The sequence below is a fragment of the Malaclemys terrapin genome, chromosome 2, assembly GCF_027887155.1.
Source record: "Malaclemys terrapin pileata isolate rMalTer1 chromosome 2, rMalTer1.hap1, whole genome shotgun sequence".
In the NCBI taxonomy this organism is placed as follows: domain Eukaryota; kingdom Metazoa; phylum Chordata; order Testudines; family Emydidae; genus Malaclemys; species Malaclemys terrapin.
Window position 1 is genome coordinate 212098110 of NC_071506.1, and position 12444 is coordinate 212110553.

The 12444-nt window shown below is 39.8% G+C and overlaps 1 protein-coding gene across 1 annotated transcript in view; it reads left to right on the top strand.

Moving 5' to 3' along the window:
• Nucleotides 1-12444, top strand: part of TOPAZ1 (testis and ovary specific TOPAZ 1) — an 89992-nt gene that overhangs the window by 43245 nt on the left and 34303 nt on the right. Inside the window, exons 9-14 of the mRNA XM_054017628.1 lie at nucleotides 857-920; nucleotides 2926-3077; nucleotides 3317-3409; nucleotides 3711-3826; nucleotides 4715-4781; nucleotides 11832-12006. Coding sequence (XP_053873603.1) covers nucleotides 857-920; nucleotides 2926-3077; nucleotides 3317-3409; nucleotides 3711-3826; nucleotides 4715-4781; nucleotides 11832-12006 — 667 coding nt within the window. The remainder of the gene's footprint in view (nucleotides 1-856; nucleotides 921-2925; nucleotides 3078-3316; nucleotides 3410-3710; nucleotides 3827-4714; nucleotides 4782-11831; nucleotides 12007-12444) is intronic.

The window sequence follows — 12444 nt, forward strand, 5'->3', positions numbered from 1 at the left end:
TGATACAAGATATTACCTCACCCCCCTTCTTGTCTCACGGTTACAACAACACTGAATACAAGATTTCAAGTTGACAGTGTCCTTTTAATCTGACTGTGCCTTGGTCTCTTCATCTGTAAAATTACAGGAGAATACTTTTATATTGCAAAGCTAAATTCATTAATGTTTTAAAGCATTTTAAGATCCTTCAAATGAAATTCTTGACAAAATATTTTAATACCTAATTTTAATCTTGCAAAATAATTTATTTTAAAAGGCTCTTTATCACTGGCATTGGTCTGTAGTGAAATAACTTCAAGTCAATTTTCTGAGCTCACTAAAATGCCTTGCCTTATATTGCTTTATGGGAAAACAAAGTAATATGTGCATTCCTCTCAATTTTATTTCTGGACATCCTTTTGACTTGGGGTGTCTGTACATTTTTTCTCCACACTTGTGTTTTCTACCCTTATCTGTTCCCTTTCCTGAATGCCTGTTTTCACCTTTTAGTGAACTCTGATAATACCATGGTAGCCTTTTTTATTTCCAATCTTTTCTCCTGCTTGATGCAAATATCTGTGTGGGAAATTCTGATATAGGTCTATTTATACACACATGCAGTTATTCCCAACAATTCCTTCAGAAAGGTCCCAAAGCAGCCATCCAAAATCTTTTAAAGTTGACAGTATCTGTCCTGCTTTAGCACTGCTTTGACTATAAGCCAACTAGTTTATCATGCATTCATTGTCATCAGATGTAATTTAATCAACCAGAAGCAACCTAATGCTTACTTGCAATATAAAATTGACATTCAGATTACTCATATGTTGGAATACAGCTTACACTGTTGTAATGGATTCTGCTTATGTTTTTCTAGATTTGCATGGCAATACTTAAGACGTATATAAATATCAATGAATCAAGTTTGCTACAACGTTCAGGTATGATATAACAGAAAATGAATGTGTAATATAGTGATTTATAAAGGTAGTTCAGGACAGGAGCCATGAGCAGAGAGACAGACTAGTTGTCTGAAATCACAATGAGTAGTGATAACATGTTAGTTAATGCAAGAGAATCATGATTGGTCCTTTTTTTGTGCAAACCTCCCATTGACGGGTGTTCTGCTGTAGACTTATGGCTGTACGCGGTCCTAAACGTATTCCTAGACAAACTATGCTAAGATAAAGTTAGGTTGAGAGTGCATATCAACACTTAAAGATAAAAAAAATATTACAGGGATGTAATCATTCCAAAACCAAGCATTACAGACCTAGGAAATTCAGAGTTAAGGTTACATTTAAAAGAAATTCAAACATGTTAAGGTAAAAAAAAACGCAGTTAAGGCATCCAAACTCTGCCCTCTAGTGAAACCAAGCAGTAATCATACAATTATGATTAAGGCATTTTTGTATTTGATGACAGATACATTCAGGTTTTTTTTTTTTATTTGTTTATTTGTTTTTGTTTTTTTTACCATATCATGACATCACTACAGGGAGTTTAAAGAATAGGGATAAGAATGGTTGGATGAATAGATTTCTGATGAAGACTAAAAAAGCTAAATGTGCATAGCGTGATTTCTGAGATAGCGTGAAGAATATAACACTGTACAGGTATTTGAAGGGTGCAAATGCCAAGGATGGACAGCAATTTTAGGCCCTGATCCTGGAATCAGATCCATATAGACATACCTATGTACGCATACAGAGCTCCGTGGACGTGGAATTCTCTGCTCGCATTATTCAGTTGCAGGCTTATGGTCATAGATTGGTACACAAGAAACAGGAGAATTATAACGGAGTAATGGGATCAAATTGAACTTGAAATATAGTTCGTTTAAAAAAAAAAGGCAGATTAAGGGAATTATAATGCTTCCAAGTCTCTTGCAATTTTGGTCAAATAAATCATTGTCTTGTGTGTTAAAATGTTTATCTCTTTCCTATTTCTATGTAGAAGGCTCAAACAAACAAGAGGAGATTGACTATGCTGGGAAACAGCGAAACTAACTATATGCCAAATGTTGTCTGAGGCACAAAATGCATTGACAATTTTTCTCTATTTTATTTTTAGCGATCTTAGTTACAATAGTAGATGAAAAGTATTCAGATGGAAGTCTGACTTTAAGTTGACAGTGTTTCTTTGAGAGGAAACATAAACTTAATGTCAGGTGGAATGCTTGCTGACAGTGGGAGGTGTTGCTAAATTGTTTTCCCAAAGTGGTGAAAGCCATATTGTTTGGGGCATTTTAAATCAGATTGGAACAAGTGCTCTAGTCAGATTTCCTGTATTTCCAGTGAGGCTGGACTAAATTTACTGTAGAATAGTAATAGATCTTCTAGTAATATCTTTTTCATTGCTAGTTTCTGTGATTCAATGAAAATATGATGAGCAAAGCTGAGTGGCTCTGCGGATTGATAATAGAATATGGATCTTTTAATCTCTAGTATTCCCTCTGATTAATACCTGATCTTGGGAGTGACAAAAAGTGATTGCTGTCTGACACTTGTGTGGCCTGTGTGAAATAGGTCCAGTTAGTAGACAGGTGTTGACAAAACAAACACCATCTCAGTTTGCATTGTATCTTTCTTGTCCATCTCAGCAGAGTTGCCAGTCACTAAATGGATATGGAGGTTGAACTCTTCCTTCTCTTAAGTGTTCTTGGTGGAGGCTCGTCTGTGTGGCAGTATAGTATGGCACTGCTGATCCTTTTACAGTATCTGTTTTATGGATAATTCAGGAATCTGAGTCAGTCTGGCTCCCATTATTGCAACTAAACTCACCGAATTTGTCGCAAAATATTTTGTTTTCACTTTTGTATTTTAATATAGTTCCTGTATTAAGAAATAACTTCTGTTTCATGAAATAAGTTGTTTAAATACTTAAGAATGTCAGATACCTGCAAATAGGATTGACTGTTTCATTTGTTGTTGGTTTTTTTTTCAGTCCAGATATTTATGAATTACTACAGAGAAGTTGCTCCTGGTCTGCATTTTGATTCACAAGTGCTGAATGATCTTCTCATTTCTTTGATCAAGTGTTGTTTGTTGAAAGAAGTATTTCAGTTGTTAAATGTTGCTGTAATGATTAAAATGCTGGTAAGTGGCCATGAAACATTTTGAAAGTCTATAGGATTCATGGGATCATAATTCTCCTAAAACTCATTAAGTTAACTGTAATAAGTTTTCTGTTTTGTTTACGTGGACTTAGTTCTGAAAAACAAAACTCTGCATAAGGCAACTCATAAACTACTATTATGAAAACTCTAAAATCTTTACAGGAGACAAATGATTAAACTATTAGGATTTTTTTTAATACTATATTTTTTTTTATTTAGCCAGCTGTTGATGTATTCCTGAAGGTGTTTGAGCATGTGGCTTCCATGAATATAAGAGATGCTATGCCTTCATTAATAGATATCTTTTATAAGGTATGACTTTTTTCAATGATCTCCTCCTCTGTGGCAGTTTCACAAAAACATCTTGCCTACTTTTAAAACCTGGACAATGAAATTTTAAAGATTGAATTAAAATAAACATCTTTGTTCTAATGTAGCTAGGCTCTTTGTACAGGTTCCTCTTTATCCTTTGTTTTTTTAAATCTTTTCTCGCACCTTTATTTCTTAGGCTATTATGTTATAGCCTCCATTGTTCTTGCTACTTGGTTCTGGAAATATATCAGAGATGCTAATTTGTATGTACATCTGCATTTTTTTTCTTTTGATGCTACAGCTTTTTGATGCTGGGATGGTTTTTGAGCTTGAACATTTTAACTGTATTGTTAAGTTCCTTCACCAACTGCAAGTTTCCAGTCAAGAAATTAATGTTATTTTGAACATGAAATCAAGGTGCGTATTTAGTTTAGGGAGTTATTTTACAGTTAATGTGCAAAATATATTTAATGGTTTCTTCTGGTTTTCATTTAATGCAAAATTATGTAAAGAACAGACTGAAAGTATATTCCAGTTTTTGGATTGTTACTAACTAGAAAGCATGATTAAAAGGTGCAAATTTATACACTTTGTACAAAAATCAGAAGTTTAATTATTCAGTAACTACATGCTCATGATATTTAAAAGGGCTCCCAGTTTAATGGAGAATGCTGACACCAAGTAATGGGAATCAGGATTCTTGTTTATTATTTATTAGATTTTCCACAGCATTCATGATTATTAAATCTGATTAGCACAGCTGGGAGTAGCATGCACAAATTACGGTGTGACCTTGTGAAAATCATCTAATGAACTCAGTGTTTTAAATTATTTACAACACCTGTGTGAGGTAGGTTGTATCATTTTTACAGAGAAGGAAGCTGATGCCCAGTTACATATGCTGTGCAAGGTATCACAGAATGTCAGTTGCAGAGCCAGAAAAAGACACCTTACAACCATGCACTTGCTCTATTCACTAGATCACACTTCCTCATGTAATTTGACATCATTTGAGACTGTTATAGAACTTAGTGGGATATACGAAACTAAGTTTACATTTTGTCTTATCACTGCCTTTTCATTGATAGTTACATCGAGATAAATCTTTCCTATTGCAAGTTAATGCCTTTTTCTGTGGAAATAGTTTTCTCACTAGAATAATATTTTTGAGAAATATGATAAGTAGTCTAGTAAAATATTTGAAAATGATTTGTGCAGTATTCTTTTTTTTTTTTTTTTAGTGATAATACAAAGTACTATACTCTCAAACAGGTAACTATAATTAACAATTTTCTCTTGTTGAAGATTTCAGGCAAGACAGTTTAAAAAGAACTGGCTTTGTGACTTAAATTTGGCAATAGCTGAAATTCAGGTACAGTATGAGCATTTAGTTTTTGGAAACAAATTTCAGAACTAACTATACAAAATATATAGTAATTAATCAGTTTGTATTTTTGTTTTTTTAGTGTATTAGCTGGTTTTATTTCTTTAAAGCCATAGAGTGCAGCAATGTTTTGTCAGTCATAAAGGAATGTTAGTTACTTTTACTTTGAAAACTATTAAGAATACGAAAATGTTCCTTTAGTCAAAGCAAAATTGTAGACAAGGATGGCTAGCATCCAGTAAGACTACCAACTTAGTTATAAAGTGATGTGTCAATGTGGCTTTAAAGTTGTGGATATTTGTAGATTGTCTATATATGTCTTAAATGACTTAGGATTTCAAACTATTTTTCTTTAATAGCAAGTGGTTCAGTTTACCTTTTTAAAATGTTAATGTAAATTGAGAACTTTTTATGTGACAATACCTGGATTCAGATTCAAGCACTTCCTAGAATAAGAGGTAACATATCAAATACCTAAAGCTCTACAAGATCTACATTACTTAGTGCTGAGAGCTAGGATTATGGTGCTACCAGGAAGATAATTAGTTTAATTGAAATAGTGCCTCCTAAGGACTCTAATACATTTTGTTGTTTTTAGATGAAACAATTGTATGACTCACCCTTGGAATTTGTGGTGCTTTTGATTTGTTATGGTGTATCATTCCTTAACAAGAATATACATTTTATATTCGCTTACAATTAATAGGATTCCTGTCTTATGAAAAAAACTATTCCAAAAGGGGCCTATTTGGAGTGATAATGGTTAACAAATTATAAATAAGAGCAGCAATGTGATTATTTTTCTTATTAATACACCTTTTATTTTGTAGTATTTATGCTATTTTCACTAACAGTAATACTGTGGTTTTTAAAGAACTGTCCCCAAAGCTGGTGTGCATTTGAGCAAGAATTTAAGGAAATAGTGGATGTAGGTTTCTTGTTAAATAGGAGGGGAGAACCTTTAATGCACCCCAATTAATATGATGATGAAGAATCAAAATCTCTTCTATTTTGAGGGGCTCAAGTTACTGACACTCCATTGCACTCAATCACTCTCGGCAATGTAAAGCAGTTACCATTCACAATTCTCTCAGATATATCAGACAGGAATGAATCAAGCCAGCTTGGTGCTTCATCATCTATTCCAGCTGTCTCATATATGTGAGGCCATTTAAAACAATGCTGTAAAATCAGCACCTGTTGTGTGCCCTATCTCACCAGAGGTTGGTTGAAATGCTTGTGTAGTACTCTCATGCTCCTGTTCAGTATGAAGCTGCTTCATGCTGATTGGAGGGTCAGGAGGAACTTGTGCCCATGGGGGTGTCTTCATCTTCCTCCCCAGACAAGGTAGTAGTGGGCTCGTCTGCCTCTTTGCCGGCCATGGACAATAGGGCTCATCAAGAGCTGATTAGAAGAATAGCTCAGACCTAGGTCTTCAGGCAGAAGAGGTATCCGAAGACAGATCCCATGGTGGATATTCTGACGCCAGAAGGGCCGTCAAGGGTGGCCTTGCCTTTGATCAAGACCATTCAGAATACCACAAAGATCCTCTTCCAAACTCCCGCCTCCATTCCACCCCGGCAAAGGGGGTGGAAAGGAAATACTCTGTACTCTGCAAGGGGTATGAATATCTCTTCATCCATCCTCAACAGGGTACATTGGTAGTGGACATGGCCAACGCCAAGGAAAGGCAAGGACAGCAAGGCCCTCCACCAAAATCCAAAGAGGCAAAGAAGCTGGACCTCTTTGACCGTAAAGTCTATTCCATGGGGGCGCTCCAGCTTCAAATTGCTAATCAGCAAGCGGTGCTTAGCCGCTATAATTTTAATTCTTGGAACTCTGTCCAAGTTTAAGGAGCTCCTTCCAACAGACTCCCGATCCGACTTTGGAGCTGTTATCAACGAGGGTAAGGCGATTGCAAGGACTTCCTTGCAGGCTGCGTTGGACGCGGCGGACTTGGCCACCTGCACAGTGTCCACTGCCATTGTTACGTGCTGAAGCTTGTGGCTGCAGGTCTCATGCCTCCCACCAGAGGCACAGCAGACCATTCAGGACTTGCCCTTTGACAGCTTGGGTCTGTTCGCAAAACAGATGGACTCTAGGCTTCAGAGCTTAAAAGACTCTAGGGCAACCTTAAAGTCACTGGGCCTCCACATGCCAGCCCTGCAGAGGAAGCATTTTAAGTCTCAGCCCCCGCCTCGCTTCTACCCCTCTCAGCAGAGACAGGACTATAGCAGGAAACGGGGTAGGAGTAATAGGCAAAGGCCTCCGCAGTCATCCTCGAACCAGGGCCTGGGCTCGACGAGGCAGTCTCCGGCTTCCAATAAAACTTTTTGAAGGTGTGCCCTGGGGCGACGCACCAGTCCGCATCCCAGATCCTTTCCCACCTTTTGTGACCCATCTATCCCTTTTCTACCGTGCTTGGCCCCAAATAACCTCAGACTGGTGGGTCATGAGCATGGCAGAATTGAGATATTCTTGACCCACCCGCCCTGTCCCTCTGGAATTAAGGGGCAAGGGTTTCTACTCCTGTTATTTCCTAATTCCCAAGGCTAAGGGTGGGCTCAGGCCTATTTTAGACCTGCAAAACCTCAACAGATTCATAAAGAAGTTGAAGTTCTGCATGGTCTCCCTGACATCCATCATCCCCTCTCTGGATCTGGGGGACTGGCACGCTGCCCTAGACTTTGAAGGACACATTTTCACGTCTCCATAATTCCATCCCACAGAAGATTTCTTCGATTCGTGGTAAACATCCACTATCAGTTCATGGTCCTCCCCTTCAGCCTCTTGGCGGCCCCTCGGGTATTCACCAAGTGCATGGCGGTTGTGGCAACATTCCTACAGAAGCAGCAGGTGCAGGTATTTCCCTACCTGGACAACTGGCTAATCGAGGGCCCATCTCAGGCCCAAGTGGAGGACCATGTGAGTAGTCTTGACATTCCTCAGACTTGGCCTCATTCTGAACATGGTAAAGTCAACTATAACCCCCACTTAGAGGATAGAGTTTATTGGAGTCCTGCTAGACTCCACCCAGGCCAGTGCTTTTCTTCTGGAAACTCATTTCCTCGCCATGAGCATCAGCAGATTCCCCACCACAGCGGCGTGGGATTGCCTAAAATTACTGAGACATATGGCTGCTTGCACATACGTGGTACAGCACTCCAGACTGCGGCTTCGTTCCCTTCAGGCTTGGCTGGCCCAAGTCTACAGGCTGAACCGAGACCATCTGGACAGACTGGTCACTCTTACCCCTCAGGTTCTCGAGTCCCTCCAGTGGTGGCTCGACCCACAAACAGTATGTGCGGGAATACCCTTCTTCAAACCTCAGCCGATGCTGTCACTAGTCAAGGATGTGTTGGCAATGGAATGGGGAGCACACCTAGGCGACCACAGGACTCAAGGTCTATGGTCCCAGGCAGAACTTTTGCTGCATATCAACCTCAAGGATATGTGTGCGTGCGCCTTGCTTGCCAGACATTTCAAACCCATCTTCAGGGCAGATGTGTGTCAGTATTGACAGACAACACCACAATGATGTTTATATAAATAGACAGGATGGTGCTCGCTCCTCCCCACCTGTGTCAGGAAGCCCTCAAGCTGTAGGAATTTTGCATTGCCTACTCACTACGATTGGAGGCCTCGTACCTTCCGGGTTCACAGAACGAACTGGCCAACCACCTCAGCAGGTCCTTTCACGGCCACATGTGGTCTCTTCACCTGGATGTTGCCATCAGTATTTTCCAGAGGTAGGGCTCTCCCCAGATAGACCTGTTTGTGGCACAACAGGAAGGTTCAGCAGTTCTGCTCCTTCCTGAATCACAGTGAAGGCTCGCTCATGGACGCCTTCTTCCTTTCCTGGAAAGGGCGCCTGCTGTATGCATTCCCACTGTTCTATCTCATCCACAAAGTCCTCATCAAGGTCCGACAGGACAAAGTGTCATTAATCTTGATAGCTCCAGTATAGCCATGTCAGCACTGGTTCACCACGCTGCTGGACCTGTTCGTGGACACACCTATAACTCTGCCCCTGGTTCTGGACTTGATCACCCAGGACCACAGCCGCCTTTAGCACCCCAACATGGAGTCTCTCCACCTCATGGCATGGAAAAACTCCATGGCTAAACACGTTGGAGCTTGCATGCTCAGACTTGATTATGGAGGTTCTCCTCAGCAGCAGAAAGCTTCCACTTGTGCCACTTATCTGGCTAAGTGGAAGAGGTTTTCAATTTGGTCACTTCAGAAGGGCACTCCTCCATTGCAGATCTCAATTCCCTTCATCCTGGACTATTTACTCCAGTTAAAAGCAGCAGGGTTGGCAATATCATCAATAAAGATTCACCTGGCTGCGATTTCAGCTTCCCACCCTGGTGCAGTGGGCCACTCGGTGTTTGCTAGCCCTATCATCGGCCCTTTTCTCAAGGGTTTAGACAGACTGTACCCTAAAGTACAGCAACCGATCCCCCCATGGCTTCTCAGTTTGGTGCTCTCTAGGCTGATGGGCCCTCCTTCGAGCCCCTGGCAGCTTGTTCTCTCCTTTACCTTTCATGGAAAGTAGCGTTCCTAGTGGTTATAACATTAATCAGAAAAGTGTCTGAGCTCAAGGCTCTGACGTCCAAGCCCCTTTATTCCATGTTTTATAAGGACAAGGTGGAGTTACAACCACACACGGCTTTCAGGACATCTTTCTGCTGGTGTTCTGCCTCAAGCTACATGCTAACATGCTTCAGTCCCTGGACGTTAGACGCGTGCTAGCTTTTTACATTGAGCGGACACAGCCAGTTAGAAGGTCGACACAGCTCTTCATGGCCATTGCCGAGAGGATGAAAGGTCTTCCTGTCTCATCCCAAAGAATCTCCTCTTGGATCACGGCCTGTATCAGGACGTACTATATCTTGGCAAAAATTCTGTCTCCACCGTTGACAGCGCACTCTACAAGAGTGGAAAGCTTCCTCTGCGGTGTTCCTGGCTCAGGTCCCCATTCAGGACATCTGCAGGGCGGCGACGTGGTCGTCGATTCACACCTTAACGTCACACTATACCATCACTCAACAGGCTAGAGACAATGCTGCATTTGGTAGAGCGGTGCTTCAGTCTGCAACTCGGTGAACTCCGACCTCTCTGGGGGACTGCTTGGGAGTCACCTACTTGGAATTGACATGAGCAATCACTTGAAGAAAAAAAAAAGTTACCTAACTTTCGTAACTGTTGTTCTTTTGAGATGTGTTGCTCATGTCCATTCCAAGACCCCTCCGCCTCCCCTCTCTCGGAGTATCCGGCAAGAAGGAACTTGAAGAGGCAGCGGGTTGGCAGGGACCTATATACACTGCCATAAAGGCACCACTCCAGGCAGCTCTACAGCCAACCCAACGAGTACCACTAAGGGAAAAACCTTCCGATGACTGTGCACGTGGTGCGCAGACACCTACTTGGAATGGACATGAGCAACACATCTCAAAGAACAACAGTTACGAAAGGTAGGTAACCATTTTTTCTGGGAACAAACACCATTCTCTTTATTCCTGTATTTCAAATAGGAAATTGTATAACTAACTGTTTTGAAGGGGCAGATGAGTTCCAGCTTGTGTAGTTATTGGCTGGTTTTGCACCTCAATCCTACCCCTAGGGCTTGTCTGCACATAAACCATTACACCAGTGCAGCTGTGCCGCTGGAGCACTTCAGTGAAGACACTGACTGTGCCAATGGGAGGGCTTCTCCCATTGGCATAGGTACTCCATTCCCCAAGAGGTGGTAGCTAGGTTGATGGGAGAATTCTCCTGTTGACCTAATATTGTCTACACCAGACATTAGGTCAGTTTTACTGTGTCGCTTGGCATGTGGATTTTTCACACCCCTGAGCGACATAGTTATACTGACCTAATTTCCTAGTGTAGACCAGGCCCTAGTCTGCCTAGAGGGCAATAAATACACCAGAACTGATATATATGTGGTGGTGTTCTCTGAAAAGTGTGTCTGTTTAAACAAATATACATTAAGAGGTTTGTTTTTTATCAATTATTTCCAAATGACATTTGCTCAATTTTCAAGAGAAAATGTTACTTCTAGTAACTCTTTTTACTTGTAAAACTGAGTAAATTCAGTGTGAAAATGGAGAGACACTAAACATGAAACCACACAATGGCACTTTTAAAGTCACTTTTCAGAGTAGAACAGAACTTTGAGTGTATGTTTTGGGAAAAGATATTTAATATGTTTATAAATTTATCTGGTTTGTGAGGCTATCAGTTTGATCAAATTTTCAGATGATTCAGAAACTCCATATATAGCAAACACAGTATATGATACAAGAAAAATAAAGACTTACATTTTGAAGGGCTGGTTTGATAAACAACTCTAATTGTATACATTTGGAAAGGGTCAATATTAAACAAAAATATAAAATGGGAGAATCTGATAGAAACATTGCAGAAAAACATTTTAAGTCGGTTGAACATGCATAACAGTCATGGAAAGCAGACTATAGAAACTTACAATGTGAGGCTATAACAAAATACCTGGAATGTGCATACTGAAGTATTGCATATAATACCATTAATGTTCCTTTGCCAATAGTGACGGGGGGACCTCATTTTAGTTCAGTTAGGGGTTTTTCACTGAAAAAAGGCTGGAAATAAAACAGCATGAAGAATAACAACAAAGAAAACAGGGTTGGAAGACATAATACATGAGGAGATACTAATAGAATCATAAAGAAATGGAGTTAAAACAGTATGAACATTTGAAAGGAAATAATACAATTTTTATTTTTAAATTTAAGTTAGGAAAAATTAGCTTTCTTATCTGATCTAGACAAAATAAGAGCAATAAAACAGCCTACTATAAGAGCTGGTTGAGACATCATTGAGGGAAATGTTCAGAAGGTTAGATAACATATTTAAGAATATAAAAAGAGAATTTGTACAAGGTGCATTTTGAGCACCTAATAGTTCCTGCCAGCTGTACCATCTGAGTTATAATAACTAATAACTGGTCTTTTGTAGCAAACTTACTTACATTTATTATTTGACTTTTAACAGCTCTGTAAAGACAAAAGTGACTGGGCCAAATTGGGAACTTTGTATGTTAATATGAGAATAGGATGTGAAAATTTTGGTGACCTTCAGAAATTGACTTTATATATTGCTGACATGCTAACAAGAGACTCCAAGGAAGAGAGACCAGGAGTTCCTTTTTGTGAATTTGCTGAAGCAGGTAAAACTAAGATAATCATAATGTATATGTTGCATTTGACATTTTAGCATTCACTCTCTACACTGAACAGGTGTAAGAAGAAAACTGAAATTATGTGATGAATTATAAAGCTACTATTCTCTTGATCTTGTTTATTTAAATGTATATTGTGCACTAATCAAAATTCCTCTTGCTACATGTAAAATTAACATTAAGTAAACATGTTAAATAGCAGATAAACTCCCTGAACCCCCTGATCAGAAAGAAAAAGTAAAACCCATCCCACTCAACTACCCCTCCAAAAAAAAAAAAAAATCAGAGTAAATTTATTGGCCTTTCAGCATGCCCTAAAAGATGCAAACTTTGCTTGTCAGGCCAAGAAGAAAAGCATGTTCCAGAATCGAGGGCCCTCTACTGAGAATGACCTGCTCCAGACAAACAAATGTAAGAACCAACAGC